The 22,911-nt window shown below is 34.8% G+C and overlaps 1 protein-coding gene across 10 annotated transcripts in view; it reads right to left on the bottom strand.

The window, feature by feature from the left end:
* The window catches only part of WDR47 (WD repeat domain 47), a 62,280-nt gene that overhangs the window by 16,069 nt on the left and 23,300 nt on the right, over positions 1 to 22,911 (bottom strand). For 5 of the 10 annotated variants that reach the window (XM_027536320.1, XM_027536321.1, XM_027536322.1 and 2 more), the window contains 6 exons: positions 21,443 to 21,526; positions 16,896 to 16,980; positions 14,513 to 15,315; positions 10,015 to 10,138; positions 3,991 to 4,169; positions 599 to 856 (listed from right to left, as the gene is read on the bottom strand). In XM_027536320.1, the coding sequence (XP_027392121.1) occupies positions 599 to 856; positions 3,991 to 4,169; positions 10,015 to 10,138; positions 14,513 to 15,315; positions 16,896 to 16,980; positions 21,443 to 21,526 (1,533 nt within the window). Of the gene's footprint in view, positions 1 to 598; positions 857 to 3,990; positions 4,170 to 10,014; positions 10,139 to 14,512; positions 15,316 to 16,874; positions 16,983 to 21,442; positions 21,527 to 22,911 lie in introns of those variants that run through there. The other 5 variants (XM_027536316.1, XM_027536313.1, XM_027536314.1 and 2 more) reach the window with 2 other exon arrangements.

Genomic DNA, 22,911 nt, shown 5'->3' with positions numbered 1-22,911 from the left:
CCTTAAGTATAAAACTAGAGCTTTTGATACTAAATCTATAAAGCCAGTTCTATACAAATGCCAGGAGCAAGTTATGCATTTTAAAATGAACCACTCTAAGGTGGTTTAAGGCTATAATAGATGAAGAAAATGCTCAAATATTTCCATTGCATAAGTTAACACCTGTTTACTAATGATAGCAAGATGAAAATTTTTCTCTGACTAGTGAAAACATAAACACGCGAGAAGTCTCAGATGCTGTAACTACCAGAGCTGCCAAGACTCTTACTGCAATCACTCCACCATGTCATAGAACAACTTTTTATGCCCTGGAAGTCTGTGAATTAAAAGATTATTTGTTGAAAGGTATCAATGGCAAGGGGAAAAAACTGGGGAGAATATAAAGCCTAAAGCTGTATGATCTCTGAGTAAAATGGGTTATAGAAAATAGAATTGCCTTGGTGGTGGTAAGAAAGCAAAAAGAAAAATTAGAGAATAAAGACAATTAAGAGACTCAGAAGTTAGTAGAAGAGAATAGATAAGAGAAATTCAACTTTCTAAGTTTCTATTTATTAGTTTGAAGTTAACATTTCCAGGTCTTACAAAGTAAAGCACTTACATTTGATTTCCACAAGGTGATTCCTCAAGAAAAGGCATATGATTTACTGATCCAGGAATACGAGGAGTACTTGCATGAATACTTGAAGCATCATGGGTTAATCTCTGACTAGAGTCGTGGGGTGGTGTAGAAAAACTAGTTACAGAAGAATTATTAGATCCATTGCCTTTGTTCCCATTACATTGCTGGTTGAGCGCTGGTACCTCATTACCAAGGCTATCCATTCCAATATTTAATTCCCCGAGCTTTTGAATGGACCTATAAAATAAAATAATGTAACTATATTAAAATAAAAAGTTAGTCATATTCCTAACATATAGAATATTGAAAGTCTGAGACGGTAAATACATGCACGTATAACATATATGACAAGTTTAGTACTAAAAATTACCATCATCAGTTTAAGACACAACAAAGAAACTGCAAGATCCAAATTTTCCTATAAGATACCACTGTAAAAGAGATAAGACATAATAGGTATCACTGAATTTTTAAAAGTACCTTTTACCAAACAGGAAAAAAAAAAATCTGTTTCTACTTCAGTATAACTTTGGTCCAATTTTCAATACCAAATTTTTCACCAACAAAACAAAACAAGCCATTTTCATTTCATGAAATGAAATGAAACGATATTACTGTCTAGTAATATCATATCAACTAGGAAATGGATGACTAGTGCAAACCATGATGGGACAAAGTCAAGTGGCATCCCCATTATTCACACATTCACTCATTCAATTCATTTATTTTTTTTTTAATTTTTTAATTTTTTTACAATTCATTTATTCATTCTACAAAAACTATTTGCCAGGCTCTGATCTAGGCACCAGGGATATTAGACAGGGAGCAAAACAAGGTAGCCTGAGCGCTTTTCCCTCACTGCAAGTCAGAGTAACCTGACTCCTTATGCTGGACTCAGGGCTCCAAAGAGCACTTTAGAGGAAGCTGTCAGACTCTCAAGATTTAGCCAAGAACTGGCCCAGAATCACTTTCTCCAGCCTGGATATAATATGAGAGAGGACTACATAAGGGATGTGATTACCAAGATGTGTTGTGGTTCACTGTATTTTCTAATTTTTTAAATTAAACATTTAGTGTTCATGTACGTGTGTATGCGTGTGCACTTGTGCATGCGTGTATGTTTAGGGTTTTTAAGAGACCTTAAAAGATCAGTTTAAAATTATTAAAGGAATTGGCAGCCATTACTAAATATTTATCAGTTAAAATTTTTAAGTAAATAGGATTTCTATGAAACACTAATCTTGTTAAAAGCTCCCCATATTTAAAAAAAAAAAAAAGTCTTCAGTCAAATAAATGTGGGAAATGCTAAGCATGAAGAGTCTAAAATGTTAACATAATTTTGTCTCACTAAAGTTAGGGAAGATGGGGAAGGGGCAGAATATGCCTATAATAAGAGCCAATTATTAGTAACAGAAAATATCAGAAGTAATGATATAATACTGTTATAAATAAGCCTATCATACTTTAGTTGATTTTTTTTTAGTAAGTTCTATTACATAACATGACTCTTATTTCTCTAACTCTTTCTATGCCTCTGGAAGGGAAGAAGCAAAATTTAATTCTGGAAATGGCGTTCTGCTGCTAGAATGACTCAAAAGACTAAAACATTAAAGGGGAAAAGATATATTTTAATTTCTAGTTTCTATCTCTATTCAATTTGTCCTTGGTATTAGTCAGATACTTTAATGTCCTGGTACATAAAAGTGAAGGTCTAGAAGAAAAGATTGAATAAAAGTATTATTTTAAAGAGTTAAAAAAAAGAATAGATAAGGAAAGGTTAAGAAAACAACAGAAATTTTATATGAAACTAATTTATAAAAGTTTAGGATAAACATCCACTGATATTTATAACAGACCTGGTTATTCTATGGATTTTTATAATATACTTACCTTTAGTATAATTTAAAATTCTAATTGCTAAAGAAATTGAGAACAGTTGTTACACCCTAAACTGAACCTAAATTGTAAGAAAAAATTCTTATAATTTTAAGATAATGAATTCTATTATCTATATTGAATTCTATTATTACAATGAATTCTATTTATAATTATCTTTAAGGAAAAACAAACCATCTTGAATAGTTTAACCTTTTTTCTGAGCAAGGACATCCATACTACTGGAATCATAGAACCTTGTCACTTTATGTTCTAACAATATTAAGTATCTGCTTTCACTAAAAAAGAAGACAGGAAGTCAAATTGCAACTATGACTTTTACTGAAATGAAGACATGTAAGAACCAGAAGTAGCAGTTCATCATATCAGTATAATTCTGATAAGCCAGTGACTTGATCAGAGGTGATAAGAAAATAATCTTCAAATTGAATGTTCAGAGGACTACCTAGACTCTAGATACCACTATAAATGTTCCTTGTGTGAAGGTCTGAAGACAGGATCAGTTTCAGGCTCACTGACTTGCAATAACACACAGAATGTCAAGCAGATTACTTCCAATATTACTGAACCAAGAAAGGATAGTCACCACTGCACTGCCCAATTATAATCATGGTGATGCATGCATGTGTGTGTGCTCAGTCGTGTCTTTTGTAACCCCATGGACTATAATAGCCCACCAGGTTCCTCTGTCCATGGAATTCTCCAGGCAAGAATGCTGGAGTGGGTTGCCATCTCCTACTCCAAATCATGATGACAGCCAACATTTATGGCATGCCTCCTATATGCTAGAAATTATTCTAAGTATTTTTTTTAATATATGTTAACTCAATCTTCCAACAACTCTAGCTCAATTAAGTACACATATTCTGGTTTACAGATTTCTAAAAAAAAAAAAATGTTACCATGTATTTACCTCCTATAGTCAAAAATAGTAAGTTCATACATTTTAGAAGAAATTAATAAGAAAGAATCATTTTAATATTCTGAATTCAATAAAATCTGAAAGTTTAAGCTCTCAAGATAAGAATAAAATAACAGCTACCACTTAATATAGTGTTTACTCTATGCCAGGTACTGTTCTAAATACTTTATGTAGGTTAATTCGTTTAATCTTCATGGCAACCCTGTGAAATAGATGAGGAAACAAGCAATCTGAAGACAGTAATTTCCCGTAAGTCTTCAGCTACCCTGGGACATGGCCAGATCCAGAAGCAGTCCACTTTCAGCCTGTATGCTGAAACCACCATGCTCACAGCTCCCTTTGCTCAGATGTGAGAGACCATTTAACAGAAAGTGGACAAAACTGGATGAGCCCTCAGACATCTGTGACTGAAGAGATTATGTAACTCTACACTACTTGAAATACTTAAAAAGCCTTAAAATTTCAAACTATACACAGAAAGTAGCGGTTACTGCATGCTCTTAATAGCTTTTAAATAATTCCTCATATATAAAAAAGTGACTAAAAGACCGACCTATTAAGGAATTGTTCAGTAAGATTCTGCTGCTGATCAGGACCATCCTCCTGATTCACACCTCCTTCAAGCAGCATCTGCTGGTATATCTGTCGCTGTTGCTCCTTCTGTTCTAAGTGCTGTTGATAGCGCAATCTTTGCCTATAATATTCTTGAAACTGTTCTGTTGAATCTCGAAGCTTAAAAATATTAAAAAAAAAAAGTTTGAGCAGACTATGATTGAATATGTTATCACTCAACAGTAACTTCCATAAGTGCTGCATAAAACATATAGATAGCAAATCAGAAAATACTTAATATATTGGATCTTTGAAAAATAACATAGTATGCATGAGTCTTAACAGTCAAATAGATCAGATCGATTAATTTGCTCTATTCCACAGTAAAAGACTGACCAAAACAAATGATCATCCTGGATCCCTGACTAACACAAATAAAAACAGACTACAGTTGTCACAAGGACGACATGAATATAGAATACAAATGTAAAGACTAGCACAAATCTATATTACTAGGAAAAAATACTGAGGGACTATATTAATATTTAATAAATACAATATTAACCTTGTCTAACAAAATTTAAGCATGTAAGTGGCTGTGGCTAAATAGGTTACTCTGGAAGGAAGCTTATAAAAAACAATACTTTAATTCAAATGGCTCTTCACAAGAAAACAAACTAAACAGATGTTAAACCCTGCAGTCTCAACATTCCTACTTCATTCTTCTAAAAGAACTACATAGTACTCAAAGGACTTAGATATTATAGTGAATTCCAACATTGGCAAAGAAAGACCCTCCTGCCAAGCTAGAGTGTGGTCAAATTACAGAGATCATATGAACTGGATCATCTCTAAAACTGGCCAACACTGACAGTAAGCTTAACCAAGAGTCCTGCATGACTGACTGACTAAAGCTAAAACTGTCTCCCTTTCCCAGAGAATAGTAACGGTCCCCCTGTATTTCATACCTTACAGCAGTAACTCTGAAACAAAATTATCTCTATGTCCTTTAAAAAATTTTTTGTGGTAAAATAAATATAAAAATTGTAATTTTAACCATTCAGTGTGGAATTCAGTGGCATAAGAGTCATAGTGTTACATAACCACCACTATTATCTATTTCCAAAGATTTTTATCACCCCTAACAGAAACTCTATAACCATTAAGCAATAACTCCCATTTCCTTCTTCCTCTAATGTCTGCTAACTTCTATTCCATTTTCTGTCTTATGAATTTACTTATCCTAGATATATCATGTAAACAAATCATACAGTATCTGTCCTTTTGTGTCTGAATTATTTCACTTAACACAATGTTTTCAAGGTTCATCCAAGTTGCAGCCTATGTCAGACTTCATTCCTTTGTATGGCTGAGTAATACTCCATCGTATGGATACATCGCTTTTGTTTATCCATTAACCTGTGGATGTACATGAGTTATTTCTACCTTTTGGCCACAGTTAATAACGATGCTATGAACATGGATGTACAGTTATTTATCTGAGCCTTTGCTTTCAAAGCTTTTGGGTATATACCTAGAAGTAAAATGACTGGGTCATATAGTAATTCTTGTTTAGATTTTTGAGGTACCACGAAACTACAGTGACTACACCATTTTACACACCAACCAGAAATGTATGAGGCCTCAAATTTCTCTATTTTCTCACCAACACATTACTTTCTACTGCTTTGATTTTAGACTGTTAGCCATTCTAGTAATTGCGAAGTTATAATTCATTGTGGTTTTGATGTGCATTTCCCTAATGACAAGTGGTATTAGGCATTTTTCTCATGTACTTATTGGCCATTTATAGACATCTGGCCAATTTGGAGACCTGTCTATTCAACTCCTTTTTTAAAATGGATTTTTTTATTGTTGACTTGTAGTTCTTTATATTTTCTAGATACTAAAACCTTACCAGATAAATAATTTGCAAATATTGTTCCCATTCTGGAGGCTGTCCTTTCAGATTATTGATAATGTCCTTTGATGCAAGTAAGTTTTTAATTTTGATGAAGTTCAATTTTTGCATTTGTTGCTTAAGCTTTTGGTATTATACCTAAGAACATATTACAAAATCTAAGGTTGTAAAGATTAATCCCTATGTTTTCTTCTGAGTTTTATACTTATGTAGGTCCTGTACTTAAGTTGTTGATCTAGTTTTAGTTAATTTTTATATACAGTGTGAGGCAGAGGTCCTACTTCCTTTTTTGCATGTGGAAATCCAGATATCAAGCATCATCTGTTGAAAAGATTATTTCTCCCCCACTAAGTAGACTTGGCATCCATACCAAAAATCAACTGGTCACAGATATATGAAATTACTTCTGGCCTCTCAATTTATTCCACTGGTCTATATGCCTATCCTTATACAAGAACTACACAGTTTTAATTACTGTAGCTTTATAGTAAGTTTTGAAATTATAAAGTGTGAGTCCTACAATTTTGTATTTCTTTTTGCAAAATTGTTTTGGGTATTCAAAGCCTGCTGCAATTCCAAGTATTTGAGTATTAGCTTTTCCATTACTACAAAATAGACAGTGGAATTTTTTACAGAAATTACATGAAACTTGTAAATAATGTTGGGTAGCATTTACATCTTAACAGTATTAAATTTTCCCATTCGTGAACACAGAATGTCTTTTCATTTATTTAGGTCTTCTTTAACTTCTTTCAGTAATGTTTTGTAGATTTTGGCATACAAATTTTTCACCTCCTTAATTTATTCCCAAGTATTTTATCCTTTTATATGCTGCTGTAAACAAAACTGTTTTCTTAATTTCCTCTTCTGATTGTTCACTGCTGGTATATAGAAACACAAACAATTTTCATGTGTTGATCTTGTACCCTGCAACTTTGATGAACCTGTTCATAAGCTTTAATAGCTGTCATGTGGATGCTTTCTGATGATATATAATATTTATGTCATCTGTGAATAGAGACAGCTTTACTTCTTCCTTCCCTATTTATTTATTTTTCTGGTCTAACTGCTCTGGCTAGAACTTGTAACAAATGTTGAAGTAACAATTGTGAAAGCAAGCATCCTTATCTTTGTTCCTGATTATAGGGAGAAAGCTTTTAGTCATTCCCCATTAAGTATGATATTAGCTTGGTTTTTCCATAAATAATCTTCACCATGCTGAGGAAGTTCCATTCTATTATTAGTTCTCTGAGAGTTTTTAACAGCAAAGAGTGTTTGATTTTGTCAAATGTCTTTTCTGCATCAATTGATACAATCACATGTTGTTTATTTTTTCCTTCATTCTATTAATGTGATTATTAAACTGAAAGTTTTCTATGTTGAACCACCACACTTGCATCCTGCAATCAATCCACTTGGTCAAGATGTATAATCCTTTTAATATGCTAATGGTTTTAGCTTGCTAGTATTTTGTTGATTTTTGCTTATATATTCATACTACATGTTGGTCTGTAGTTTTTTCCTAATACTTTCACTTGGCTTTGCTATGATGGTAATGCTGAACTCACAGAATGAGTTAGGAAGGGTTCCCTCCTCTTTTATTTTTTGGAAAATTTTGAGGATTATTGTTAACTCTTCCTAAATGTTTATAGAATTCACCAGTAAAGTCATCTGATCCTTGTCTTTCCTTTGTTGGAAAGCTTTTTGATTACTGATTCAATTCTTTACTCAATATGGATCTGTTGAGATTTTCTATTTCTTTCCAAGTGAGTTTAGTAATTTGCTTCTAAGGAATTTGTCCACTTCATCTAAGTTATCTAATATGTTAGTTTACAAATGGTCATAGTATTCTCTTATAATCCTTTATATTGTCGTAAGGTAGATATGCTAAGTCATTTCAGTCGTGTCCAACTCTGTGACCCTATGGGCTGTAGCCCACCAGGTCCCTCTGTCCATGGAATTTTCCAGGCAAGAATACTGGAGTGGGTTGCCATTTCCTCCTCCAGAGGATCTTCCCGACCCAGGGATCAAACTCACATCTCTTGTGTCTCCTGGACTGGCAGGTGGGTTCTTTACCACTAGTGCCACCTGTAAGGGAAGCCCTGTAAGGTATTTTTATTTATTTTAGTTATTCGCTTTTCTCTTTGTCAGTCTAGCTAAGGGCTTATCAATTTTGTTGATCTTTTCAAAGAACCAACTTTTGATTTTGTTGATTCTCCCTGTTGTTTCCCTTTTCTCTTTTATTTCTCTCTCCTCTAATCTTTATTATTTCCTTACCTCTGCAAGCTTTGGATAGAGCATGCTCTTCCTTTCTTTGGCTCTTCAAGGCATAAAGTTATTAATTTGGGATCTTTCTTCTTTTTTTAATGTAAGCATTCACAGCTACAAATTTATCCCTGAGCACTGCTTTTGCTGCATTCCATAAGCTTGTTGTCTATTTGTTATGTTGTACTCATTTTCATTAGTCTCTAAGTATTTTCTAATTTCCCCTTGTGATTTCTTCTTTGACCCACTGGTTGTTTAAGAATGTGTTGATTCATTTTTTCAAATTTTCAATTTAAAAATTTTCCTTGTTACTCATTTCTAGCTTCATTCCTCTGTGGTCAGAGAAGACACTTTACATGATTTTAAATCTTTTAAAATGTACTGAGTCCTAAGATACTGTCCATCCTGACGAACGCTGCATGTGCACTGGAGAAGACTGTGTACTCCACTACTGTTGAGTATTCTACAGATGTCTGTTAGCGCTAACTGGTTTACAGCATTGTTCAAGCCCTCTATATCCTTACTGATCTTCTGTTTAGATAGTCTATCCATTATGGCAGGTATGGTATTGAAACCTCCAACTATTACTGCAGAACAGTCTATTTCTCCCTTCAGCTTTGCCAATGTTTGCTTCATATATTTGGGGATACTGTTGTTTGGTACATATCCATATGTACTTTTAAGGATAATTTTTCAACCTCATTTTTAATATTTAGTCAAACACAAAAAAAACTTATTCAACTTATTAAACCTACTCACACTTTATAAGTGGGATATTATATATATGATAAAATCTGCACCTTATTTCACAATACAACTTCTTTTCAAAGCACCACAGAAAAATAAACTAGAACTCTAAAGGCTTAGATAAGGTGTGGTGGTGGTAATGGTTGAGTTGCTAAGTCACATCCAACTCTTGTGACCTCATGAACTATAGCCTGCTAGGCTCCTCTGTTTATGGTATTTCCCAAGTAAGAATACTGGAGTGGGGGCTTCCCTAATGGCTCAGTGATAAAGAATCCACCTGTCAATGCAGGAGACACAGGTTCAATCCCTGGTCTGGGAAGATCCCACATGCTGAGAAGCAACTAAGCCCATGTGCCACAACTATTGAGCCAGTGCGCTGGAAGCCCAAGAGCCACAACTTGCATGAAGCCCATGCACCCTAGAGAGTCTGTGCTACACAATAAAAAAAGCCATCGCAATGAGAAGCCTGTGCACAGTAGCCAGAGAACAGCCCCCACTCGCTGCAATGAGAGAAAAGCCCACGCAGCAATGAAGACCAACACAGCCTAATACTTTTATTAAAAAAAAATAAAAAAGAATAGTCGAGTGGGTTGCCATTTCCTTCTCCAGGGGGTCTTCCCGACCCAGGGATCAAACTCATATCTACTGCATTGCAAGCAGATTATTTTGCTGCTGAGCCAGTAGGGAAGCAGAGATAAGGTATTATTCTACATTATAAATGTCATAATTTCTTGTTCATTAAATCTACTTAGTAAAATATAGAGCACATATCTTAAAATACAACTTGGCTACTTTTAATATGAATTCAATTGCATGAATTCTCAAACATGCAGAAGGAATGTCAACTGTGATATTTTTAACTGTTAATAAATTCATACATTAAAAATGCTCTAAAATATATAATGATAACTAAAAAAACAAAAAACCTACAAATTCTTAAAGAAGGGAGAAATGATCTAATTAATAAGAAAACCTAGGTATTCTCTCTCCTCTGAAATAACAAAAAATTCTTTTAAAATTCTATCCAACCAAATAGTATTACTTCTTACAAAATGGATAATTCTAAAAGACCTGAGATGTAATAAACATTACCTCATTTTTTTCTTGCTTAGCTGGTCCTGGATTCTGTGCTCCATTTGCAGGCTCCTTTTCTGAAACTGAACTCTGGCCCAGGATTTCACTGCTGATAGGTCTCTGTGCCTCAACAGGTGTATCACTTCAGGGTAATAAATGAAAAAAAGAAGTAGGGGTAAAGAAAAATGTAATGTAGCTAAAGAAATTTTAATTTAAAAGAGGCATATTTAGCTTAAGTATATATAAAATGCACAAAAACAGATTTTAAACTTTACTTTTTTCTCTTAAGTACTATATGTAAGGGATTAAAAAAAAATAGAATGTGCTAATAATGAAAGAGCACTGGATTATTAAGCAAGGAGGGTAGGGACTCCCATCTAAAAGAGTATATGTGGCCTTGGGAAATCACTTACATTCTCTGTGGCTCAGCTTCATCTACAAATTAATAGGTCAAATGACCTAAAGCCTAAATTCTCTTAAAGAACTCAATCTGTTATTCTGTTATCCAAACATCAATTTTCTTTCCTCCAATATATTTCAATAAAAAGCTAAGAACAGCTGAGATTTTATTAAAAGGCTTTCTTCAATTTATTTGTACTTAACATAAAAGTGAAATATCTTTCAAGTATTTTTAATGTATACTAATTAGTAAGTTTGATGTCTTCTGTCAGGTTGTTCCTTGTCATCGTCTTAGGCACTGGCAACTTCTACTTTTCATAGTTACACTGTTTAAAAATTTTAATAACTAACATTATCCAAAGATGACAAATACCACATTCACAAAGATTACCTATCAGTAACAGATACCATGGGAACAAGTACAAAAGTAAAGTGAATTTTGTCTTCAATTAATTTGATTATGAGATGACTTCATAATGGCCTCTCCAGGCATAAGTATGTAAGACAAATTAAAATAGAGGTCTAGGGTTTAGAAAAGCAGAGCTAGAGAGTCATCTTCACAAAGGTACATTAGGAGCCTAGTAGTCATAAATATCTAGACATATATACACACACATGCACCCTGAGGAGGAAGTAGAAAAGATCTGGGAAGAGTTTTCGGTTACAGGACTATGCTGTAAACTGCTAATGACCAAAGGAAAATGCATTTTAATCCAAAAGTAGAATCTGTAAGAATTATTAACTGTGTAGACAGATTAAAACAATTTTATAAAGTAACATTTAATTTTGCAATTTACACAACATTTCCATATACATTATCTCATTTAATCTGCACAGTGACCTGTAAAATAGATTAAAACTCCCATTTCACAGATGACTAAACAGACTCAAAAAAGGCATGTTCCCAAAACTGCATAGTTAGTAAATAAAGTTAGGACTTGAATCCAGGTCTTCGGACTCCAAATCCAATGCTGGCCCAAGTCTGGGAATAGATTTTTTTTTTCCTGCAATTTAATTTTGAGACCATTATATTGCATAGTCACGGCTTGCATATTTCAACAGCTTTTTCTTCCTTTTTTGAGTTGCTTTCTGTTCAAGTCAAAATATATCCTTCAAAACACTACACACTCTTTTATAAACTTTTCCTGTGGGTTTTATCTTCTTCACCATAGTAACTCAATCATTATATCCTGGGGATGCAGCATGGTGCTAGGACAGAGTAGACAATTAAATATTTTAAAATAAGTACTGAATTCAAACATATATTACCACAAGCCAAAGTCTCTTTATGTGGCATTTTAACATAATTGATCTGAGCTACCCATATTTTCTAATTATTCTTAAAACATTTTTCAAAACCAGGTAAACTTTTTCCAAAATAAATTTTTACACTTTATCAACAGCCAAATAGCTCTTCTATAACATGTTATTTTAAAAAGCCTCTTGAAGAAAGTGAAAGAGGAGTGAAAAAGTTGGCTTAAAGCTCAACATTCAGAAAACGAAGATCATGGATGGCATCTGGTCCCATCGCTTCATGGGAAATAGATGGGGAAACAGTGGAAACTGTCAGACTTTATTTTTCTGGGCTCCAAAATCACTGCAGATGGTGACTGCAGCCATGAAATTAAAAGACGCTTACTCCTTGGAAGGAAAGTTATGACCTACCTAGACAGCATATTCAAAAGCAGAGATATTACTTTGCCAACAAAGGTCCGTCTAGTCAAGGCTATGGTTTTTCCAGTGGTCATGTATGGATGTGAGAGTTGGACTGTGAAGAAGGCTGAGCACCGAAGAATTGATGCTTTTGAACTGTGGTGTTGGAGAAGACTCTTGAGAGTCCCTTGGACTGCAAGGAGATCCAACCAGTCCATCCTAAAAGAGACCAGTCCTGGGTGTTCATTGGAAGGACTGATGCTGAGGCTGAAACTCCAATACTTCGGCCACCTCATGCAAAGAGTTGACTCATTGGAAAAGACTCTGATGCTGGGAGGGATTAGGGGCAGGAGGAGAAGGGGATGACAGAGGATGAGATGGCTGGATGAGTTTGGGTGAACTCCGGGAGCTGGTGATGGACAGGGAGGCCTGGTGTGCTAAGATTCCTGGGGTTGCAAAGCGTCAGACACGACTGAGCAACTGAACTGAACTGAACTGAACATGATATTAGTAGCCCTTTTGACACACTGTCCTTTCCAAGGGTACGAGCCCCGAAGGAGGGAAATTTGTATTTATTAAGCACCAAGCACGTGCTTACCACTCTGCTAGGAACTTTATCTCATTCTACAAGTCAACACCTTATTTTATAGAGGAGGTCACTGGGGCTCAGAGAGATTAAGTAGCCTCCCAAGATCATGCAGCTAGAAAATGGCAAAGCTACTATTCATACCATAGTCTGGCTCCAAAGACCATGTTCTACTCACTGTTCTACACTGCTTTGCCTCATAAGTTTCCCAGTTTCAGAGACATGACAGATGTTTTCTGGGTTATTACTACTGCTCAGCTAAAAACACATGTATTACTTACCTTTTAACAAGTTACATTTTACCCCTCTATAATGGTCTAATAACTTCACTTCTTTCCATCTTTATTCAGTCAATTCTCAATTACAGTACTTTCTTTACATAGGAAACAGCACATGTAGAGTCAAATTTGGCTAGCTTTTTGTGTTTTTTCTTTTTTCTTTATCAAGACAATCCCACTGGTGCACAGTTCCAAACATGCTATTCATTACATTGACCAAGAAGCTCCTATCATCTCATACACTCAGAAAAATGTCACCAGTTCCCCCAGAAGCTCAGCAACCCAGACAGCAAAAATTTTCTCTAAAGGGATTGAAAAGTCAAAGAAAGGTTTAAGATAGTCTCTACCAATATTCAAGATTCTCTATTCCTTTAGGATTTAAATAATAGGATGCCCTATATTAAATTATACTCATTCATTTTCATCACTAGATATCATCTTTATCTTTCAAATATAAAATACAGAGCAGTAAGATGCCTTAGGAAGTCACCCTAGGCTTTAGGAAGTCCCCTCACTTAACTGATCCTAGAATCCTCTCCTTTCTTTAAAAAACATTAAAGAAAATCACATCCACCATCCCCAACAATCTCACAGCAACTTAACAGAAAATGCTTCCATAAATATTTATCCTGTAATTCTTAAGCCTTAACTAAATATCTCCTCTTGTTTTAATTAGAAACAGAAATTCCAAGTCCAGTGCTTCTTCCTCAATACAGAATGCTGTCAACTATCCTATGTGAATAGTAAAAGTTCCCATTTTTATGCTCTTTTAGTAAATTTATTGCAGTCAATAGTAATGATTCATAGTATCAACTCTGAGAATAGGAAACCAGCCATGTGTCCCAATGGGATTCCTGGAAAACTGAGACAGGAAGTTTCTTAAGCCTTGATATAAAGAACTGCTAATCAGGAAATTATTATTTCATGCCAGATTTGAAAGAAAAACTGAGTGGTGGTTTTAACACTTAAATTCCTTATGTGTGTGTATAAATAAATAAATAAATAAATACAAAGAATTACTAAAGATAACTGGAAATAACCAGAGATTTTTATATATATACATATTCAATACAGTAGTATTTACAGGAAACTATCTACTCTCCTACAATAAGGAATTAGGTAAAACTATGATACAGTCATACAAAGGAATAATGCACATACCCTTAATCACTGACCTCAATAAACGTTTAAGAATATGGGAACAATTCATGATCTATCAAGCGAAAAAAAGCAAATTGTATGAAAATATATATAGCACCTTCTCAATTTTTAAAAACGTATTCATAGGAAAAACACTGGTCATCTAAGTGTGAGATTGTGTGGGATTTTAATTTTCTTCCTGATAATCTTCCATTTTCCAAAATTTCTTAGTATGTATTCACTGCCTTTATAACCAGCAAAATGATAATACAGGACATAAAAATAAAGATTTTCCTAGATAATATTAATTATCAAAATTTTTAAAACTCCTTACAAATAAAGTTTTAAAGACTAACTTTCAACTAAAGAGACTTGAACATTTAGAAAACACACACACACACCCCAATTAGATTATCTCACACTTACGGAGCTCTACCAATTTTTATAAGCAAATACTTACCGTTCAGGGGATTCTTCATAAATACTGTGACATTCTGTATTCTCAAGCATGAGACTTCTGCTGAGGTTTTGTACTCCTGGATAATGGAAGTTAGCAAAGGAGTGTGACATTGGAGAAGTTTTGTTCCCAAGGTCTGAGATTCTCTTATCGTGACTGGTCAGTCCACAAGTGAGGCCATCTAAAGCAGGATTCAGAGAGCGGGTCATATAGGCATCAGCTGATTGAGGCCTTCTCATTGGAGATGATGGATAGGGAGAAAGTTTGCTGATAAGAGGTGTCAAAAGATCAGCATATGCAGCTTTTGTGGGTTTTAGAAGTTTGTCAACATGAATATTAAGCATTTTCTGTTCAAAAGCACAAGAGAAGACCGAAGATGGGAGATTCTGGAGCCATGACAATAAACTCAGATCCAAATCATCACACCCATTACCACATAAGAGGTCAATTCCAAGTAGTACTTCACTTTCTGTAATTTCTTCTCCTGTTGCTTTACTTTGACAAAATTCTACACAGCATTCATAAAGTAGGCCCTTCATTACAAGCTGAAATAAACGATTGTTACTTGCTTTAAAACCAGCCTCACTTAGCTTCCTATCAGCAGGGATGAATTCTGCAACCATGATACAAGCCTCTTCAAAGCAGTGAACTCGTGCAGTGCTGGGATTCCAGTCCTTAAATTCAGCATGATTGGTCAAACGAGGCAAAGTCAAAAGCAAACAGAGCTTGCTGTAGTCATCTTTAGAAGGACAGTACTCTTCCAGGGCATGTAAACATTGCACAGCTTCTTGCATGGTAAATTCCAGCTGTAAAAAACAAAAAAAACAAGTGCTATAAAGAGAGCATATCCTATGAGATATGAAAACAATGAAAGTATTTTACTCAAAAATACTCTATAAACTTTCTCAACTGTTCAATTGCAAAGGGATACACTGGTGTCAAAGAATACTCATATAATGGTGGGCTATATAACAACTTTCAAGTGAAGAATCAAAATGTTTTTCTACTACTAAAATAAAGATTTTAAAATTTGGTTATTAGCATATTAAACTTTTACCTAGAAAAAAGTAAGGTAATTCAGACTAATACTATCATTTTCAATGCATAATTTTTAAGACTAAGGATAATTAAGTTTTCAAGCAATGAAACTGAAGCATGCCAACATTCAACTGTTTACTATACCCTGCCATCACTCCAGCTTACTGAAAAAGCGAAAGAGCCATTCTCAAACTTGCCTTAGGACAAATGTGTGTGGGAAAGAAAGCAAATCAGGAAAGGCAACATCTACAGTTCACTTTTACAAAAATGGTGCAGATAGAACAAAAGGAAGCTTAGCTAAAAGACAAAGTAATTTGTACAGTGAATATTATCTTAGGATCATAAGCTTTCAGTGATGTAAAGAACTTCAGAAATTGCATAGCACAGCTTCTATATCTTACCTGTGGGGGTAGGGTGCAGATTTAACCTAAGTAATCCAGTTGATTAGTGACAAAGACAGAATGAAAATTCTTATTTGACTCATTCATATTCCAGTGTTCTTTCCACTATTTTTTTTTTTTTTTTTTTGGTCATGCCATTTGGCATGTGGAAGCTTAGTTCCCTGACCAGGGGTCAAACCCAAATCCTCTGCAGTGGAAGTGCTGAGTCTCAACTGTTAGACTACCAGGGAAGTACCTCTTTCTACCTTTAAACATCATTACCTGGCAAGCATTTCTCTACTATTTCAATGATTACTTACTAGCACTTAATAAAAGTTTCTTTGGTTTTGGATGCAACAATACTAATATTAAAACTTTAAAAGTAACTCTCTAACCAAAAAGAATTTAATATCATTAAATCTAAATTGTCATTAAAAAATAAACATTCTATTAAGAAACACCTCTGGGGAATTCCCTGGCTGTCAGTGGTTAGGGCTCTGCGCTTTCACTCCAAGGGCCTGGGTTCAACCTCTAGCTGGGAAACTAAGATCCTACAAGTTGTACTGCACAGCCGAAAAATAAAGGGTTTTAAAAAAAAAAATCTCTGGATCAAAGAAAATACTGAAAAGACAGAAATAAGAGGTAAACATAATTCACTTCTGGGATAAGAAAAGAAGCAATGATATACTCATCAAGTCAAACATCTTCGGCTATCTAGATCACCTTAAACAAGAGGGGCACACACTCTCCAACCAAACAGCCGTTCGTGTGTATCATCTTTGCCTAAATCACAGAACAAATCCAGAAGCACTACAGATTGAAAGTACTACACCCGTAAAACAACAGATCTTGCCCCACCACCACTCATAAAAACTTTAACTCATGACACGAATCTTTTGTTTTAGTGAATAAAATACTTATGACTGAAACAAGACTATGGCGCAAACCTTCAGGAATAAAAATCTTACATGCTGGGGCTCATCTTCTGCTGACATTGCATTGTTAACACATAAAGCTTCTAAAAACTTCTGCTTCAGGATAATATAACGAAACCTGTGAAAAATAAAATATGAAACATTAAAATGATTAAAAGTTGAATTATAGCACAGGCTATAGTCCATGGGGTTGCAAAGAGTCGGACACGACTGAGTGACTAACACTTTCATTGCCTTTCACTATAGCAATGTCAATGACTAAAAATGAAACTCAAGCTCCTAAAGCAAAATAGGCCAAGTTTTTCTTATAGGATCAATTATTCCTTTTAAAAAAGACTTTAAAAAATTAATTTCCCAATGTCTCATAAATCAAATGTATTTACTAGTTACTGTAAGTACCTTTGCTTTCAAAAAATTCTTAAAAATATCTTATAAGGCTAATCACACTGAAGCCCTGTGTGTGTATGTTCAATCACTCATAAGCCACAATTAAAAGATAGCAAGTAATCACAATTTAATACTCAAAGGAAGGGTTTTTATTTGAAATATTACTTCTAAGCAAACAAGTTTTTATGGAAGATGTCAAAACTCATCTAACATGAAATCAAAACATTTTATATTCCAAATATTTTATTTCCCAAAATATGTCTTTTCTTTTCAAACATGAGAAAAGTCTTACAAAAATGGAGATGAAAGGGTAGAATGAAATGAATAAAACTGCTAAAAAGCCATAAAATAACTGTAGATTTAAAATTTTTTAAAAGGTATTTTTCAGAGAGGGGAAAGGGAGAGTCTACTTGACTTGTCTATGAATCAAAAAATGTTGAGTGCCTTAAGCACTTTAAAGAAAAGTGTTTCTAAGGGCTGAAAGAAAATAATAATGAACCTTCACAGTCATTCTTCCAACCATTGTTATAACAGCAAATATAAACATTTGTTTTGCCAATAAAACAAAATCCCTGCCTTTAAAAAGAAGGGCATCTAATGAAAGCAACTCATCTAATGCACAGTAACAGATGACTGGATAAAGAAGTCATGGTGTGTGTATACACACACACAATAACTATTACTCAGCCATAAAAAAGAATGAAATAATGCCATTTGCAGCAACACAGATGGACCTAGAGATTGTCACACTGACTGAAGTAAGTCAAAGAAGGCCAAGTATCACATAATATCACTTATAAGTGAAATCTTAAAGAATAGTACAAATGAACTTATTTAAAAAACAGGAACAGAGTTACAGATGTAGAAAACAATCTTAATCATAATAGTGGGAAAAAGGGAAGAGGGATAAAGTAGGAGATTGGGATTGACATATACACACTACTATATATAGAACAGATAACTAATAAGGACCTACTGTTTAGCACAGAGAACTCTACTCAATATTCTGTAATGACTCACACAGGACAAGAATCTAAAAAAGAATGGATATATGTCTATGTATAACTGAATCATTCTGCTGTGTACCTGAAACTAACACATCGTAAACCAACTATACTCCAATAAAAATTTTAAAAAAAGAAGTCATATAAGGAAGTGGAAAACAAAAAATATTGCCATCTACAAAAACATGGATGGACCTAGAGAATATTGTGCTTACTGAAATAAGTCAAAGAAAGACAAATACTATGTGATAACATTTATATGTGGAATCTAAAAAATAACATAAGTGAATATGCTGCTGCCAAGTTGCTTCAGTCGTGTCCGACTCTGCGACCCCATGGATTGCAGCCTACCAGGCTTTTCCGTCCCTGGGATTCTCCAGGCAAGAACACTGGAGTGGGTTGCCATTTCCTTCTCCAATGCATGAAAGTGAAAAGTGAAAGTGAAGTCACTCAGTTGTGTCTGACTCTTAGCGACCCCATGGGCTGCAGCCCACCAGGCTCCTCCAGCCATGGGATTTTCCGGGCAACAGTACTGGAGTGGGGTGCCACTGCCTTCTCCCATAAATGAATATACGTATATACAAAACAGACTCACAGTCATAGACAACAAACTTGTGGTTACTAAAGTTGGTGGTGGGGGATAAGTTAGGGGTATGAGGTTAACAGATGCAAACTACTATCCATAAAACAGATAAGCAACAAAGATTAACTGTATAGCACAGAGAATTTGTAATAAGCTATAATGGCATATAGTCTGCAAAAATACTGAATCATTATGCTATATACCTGAAACTAACACAGTATTATAAATCAACTATACTTCAACTTAAAAAACAAAAAGAAGAGAATCATCTAAATAATTCCATGGAATATGTATAGGATTCAGCAAGGCTCTGGGTTTCCTGGGTAGCTCAGCAGTAAAGAATCTGCCTGTAATACGAGACCGGGGTTCAACCCTAGGTCAGGAAGATCCCCTGGAGAAGGGAATGGCAACCCACTGCAATATTTGCCTGGAGAATTCCACGGACAAAGGAGCCTGGAGGGCTATAGTCCATGGGGTCTCAAAGAGTCGGACACGACTGAGTAACTAACACAGAGAAAGATTTTGAAGGAGTATTAAACCAAGTCTACAAGGAACGGTGAGGGTCTTACAAGAACTGACTCTTGGAAGATGATCAAGCATGTGCTATGTAAAGGCAGAAGATGATGTAAGAAACAGTATTCCAGGTAAATAAACAATGTACAAAAGCCAAAAAGTATCAAATAGCATGAATTATGGAGAATCAGAAACTAACAGGAAGTTTCACTTCTGATAATGGTGGAGTAATTTGTATCTGGCTAACTTTTCTGCAAATAACAATTAAACCCTAGATAAAACCCCAAAATTATTTGAAAGCACCAAAAGGGAAAAAAAAAAAAAAAGGCTAGCACAACTAGAGGGAAGTCAATACATGAAAAAAGGGAACTTTAGGGAGTGAGATTGAAGGGTATAGGGCCTTCCAGTTGAGGTACTCCCCAATCCACACAGCGTGAGCTAAAACTCAAGCAGAAAGCTACAGTTTTACAGATTTTTGAGAAGTCAGAAAAAGGTCTGGTATGCCAGAACTGCTGAAAAGTGGCAGAGAGGGTAGGAGGATCCAAAACAAGAGGAAACCACAATGAACAATATATCAAAATCTACTATATAAACTGTGCCTAAAACCTTGGCCATACATAAAACTGAAGATGCAAGGGAGACTCCAAACAGCCCAGCAAAAGCAGCAGACTGAAGGTTAAATAACTGAGCAGAGATTTCAACTGACGTCTGTTAGGTGAGGGACAGACTTTGCATTCTGAGTATAACAAAGTATACTCCCTGTATGAATAAAAATCAATAATTTTCTAAAGAAGATAACGGAAATCCAGAGTTTCAACAATGAATACACAATGTGCAGAATATATTTTAAAAAATGATGAGACATGTGAAAAAAAGAGTGACTTACAGTTAAGAGAAAAGGCAATCAGTAGAAACTGAGCCTGACGTAACCCAGAAGTTGGAATTAGCAAATAAGAACTATTAGTGAACAGTTACTAAAAATAAGTTCAAGGACTTTATTGGGAAATATAGTCACAATGAACAAACAGGAATATCTCAGCAGAAAAATTAGAAATTAAAGTAAATTCTGCAACCAAAAAGTACAATATTTGAAATGAAAAATTCACTGTTTACGGGCAGATTACTAACTGAAGGAAGTGTCAATAAATGTTGAGGGTAAATCAAGACTAAAGAATACACAGAAAAAATGTTTTTAAAAAAGGAACAAAGCTTCAAAACTGTGGAACAATATCAATCTAATACTATATAATTAGAAGGAGAAGAGAAAGGAGCAGAAAAAATTTTTGAAGAAATAACTGCCAAAAACTTCTCAAATTTGATGAAAGACATTAACTTAGATCCAAAAACCTCAGTAAACCCCATGCAGGAAAAATACAAGTAAATCACTGCTGCTAAGTCACTTCAATTGTGTCCGACTCTGTGCGACCCCATAGACGGCAGCCCACCAGGCTCCCCCGTCCCTGGGATTCTCCAGGCAAGAACACTGGAGTGGGTTGCCATTTCCTTCTCCAATGCATGAAAGTGAAAAGTGAAAGTGAAGTCACTCAGTCGTGTCCAACTCTTAGCGACCCCATGGACTGCAGCCTACCAGGCTCCTCCATCCATGGGATTTTCCAGGCAAGAGTACTAGAGTGGGGTGCCATTGCCTTCTCCAAGTAAATCACACATAGGCACAATCAAACTGCTGAAAACCAATGACAAGGAGAAAATCTTGAAGGCAGCTAGTTGAAGAAGAAAAAAAGAAACATTATATACAAGAGAATTAAAAATAACTCTTTGTCAGAAATAATGGAGGTCAGGAAACAATGGAATGACATCTCTAAAATCTTTGTAGTATTATGAAGAAACAACTGCTTCAGATAGTCCCTTGTGATGTTTTATATACAGGCACCGTTGACTAATTTTATATATCAGATAGTAAACTAATTGAAGTACATGCAAGCTGTCCTCTAGAAATGCTCCAACTCAATGGGACTGAGGGTACTATGTGCTAGGAAAGCTAACAGTCTTGTTTTTAAATTTTTGTTTATTGCTTTGTCTTGCTACACTTCTACCAACTATAAGATACCAGAAAGTTTCATATGAAATCTTACCTTTTTTTGTCAAATTTTTCCATACATTCTAGAGGCTGAATGAACTGAAGAACTTCATCCCATTGGCCATCAAGGATTAGTTGCCTATATAAAGAAAAATCCATGCCTGCTATCAAATTTATGTTACACTAGTTAAAAGCAGAATAGATGACAAGATAGCATTAGAACATCACAAAGCAGGTAATAAGATTAATATTTTACTTGATTCCTTAACCACCATAATAAAATTAACTTTTCCCATAAATTATTTGTAACAACATATGCTATTTGAGAAGAATCTCTGAACCTGCACCCACTCCTAATTCTAAAATGTTTTTCTTCACCTATGTAAAAACACTGAACTAAATCGAAAAGTTTATTTATTTCCCCACTATTAAAGTTATTCTGTATTATTTAGGGGCCAGTGTGTAGGTGTGTCCCAGTCTAAGTCAGTGGGTCTCAACTTGGGGCAGCTTTGCCCCCTGGAGTCATCTGGCACTGTGTGGGGACATTTTTGGTTGTCACAACTGGGGTGTGACCAGCATTTACAGGGTATGGGTGAGAGGAACTGCTAAATATCCTACATCCTGCGATGCACAGGACAACTCCCACACTCACACAACAAGATGTTAACAGCACTAAGGCTGAAAAACTGCTCTAAATGTGACTTCAACATCTTGGAGGCCATCTAACTAAATTTAATATATACTAAAGTTTACATTCTGAGAATGAAAACAGTAATGAATAATACCAGGTTTCTCTGACTTAAGTGGTCTATGGGAACTTCCAAAAGTTATAAGGCTTTTAGATTGCTGTTCTTTCTTAAAAGTTATTTCCCTACTTACACATTTTCAGAACAGAAAATTTAAAAAGGAAGAAACAAGCAAGAAGATCTACATAAGATTGTCAATTTTTAAAATTCTACAAAGAATGAATAGTAATAAAAAGCAATCACAATATATAACATAATCATTTTATAAAGGGACATTTTAACATTTAAAAAGTAGGAAGGATATAATTTCAAAGGTGAGCCCTTTAAGATGAATACATTAGAAGAACACATTTAGTTTAATGAAAAATTTCCTATTCTTTAACTCTTTGCATTTCACCTTAGACCAGTAAAACTTCACCACAAACCAACGGGTTTCTGCAGAGGGATATCAGAGAGCCACTACTAAATTCCAGGAATAGCAATACTTGAAAGACAAAGCCCAAAGAATACTGCCTTAGTATTGGTTCCTGCTACACATTTCATTGACTAAGCTCCCTAGGGCTCAGTGACATTCATATTAAATACAGAGAAGTGCAATGAATTTAAATAAACTTTCCTGATATAATAAAGCTTTTTAAAAAGTTCCTTCTTCACGAGTTAGAAACACTTCATTTTCATTTCACAAAATGCTACATATCCAAGAATCTGTACTCCCTGTCAAGGACATTTGGTACCACATAAGCACAGAATACATCTCTGTCTGGAAATTTGGGTTTTT

This window comes from Bos indicus x Bos taurus, chromosome 3 (genome assembly GCF_003369695.1).
Source record: "Bos indicus x Bos taurus breed Angus x Brahman F1 hybrid chromosome 3, Bos_hybrid_MaternalHap_v2.0, whole genome shotgun sequence".
Taxonomy (NCBI): domain Eukaryota; kingdom Metazoa; phylum Chordata; class Mammalia; order Artiodactyla; family Bovidae; genus Bos; species Bos indicus x Bos taurus.
The sequence above is the reverse complement of the archived record's forward strand: the minus strand, read 5'-3'. Positions and strand labels throughout refer to the sequence as shown.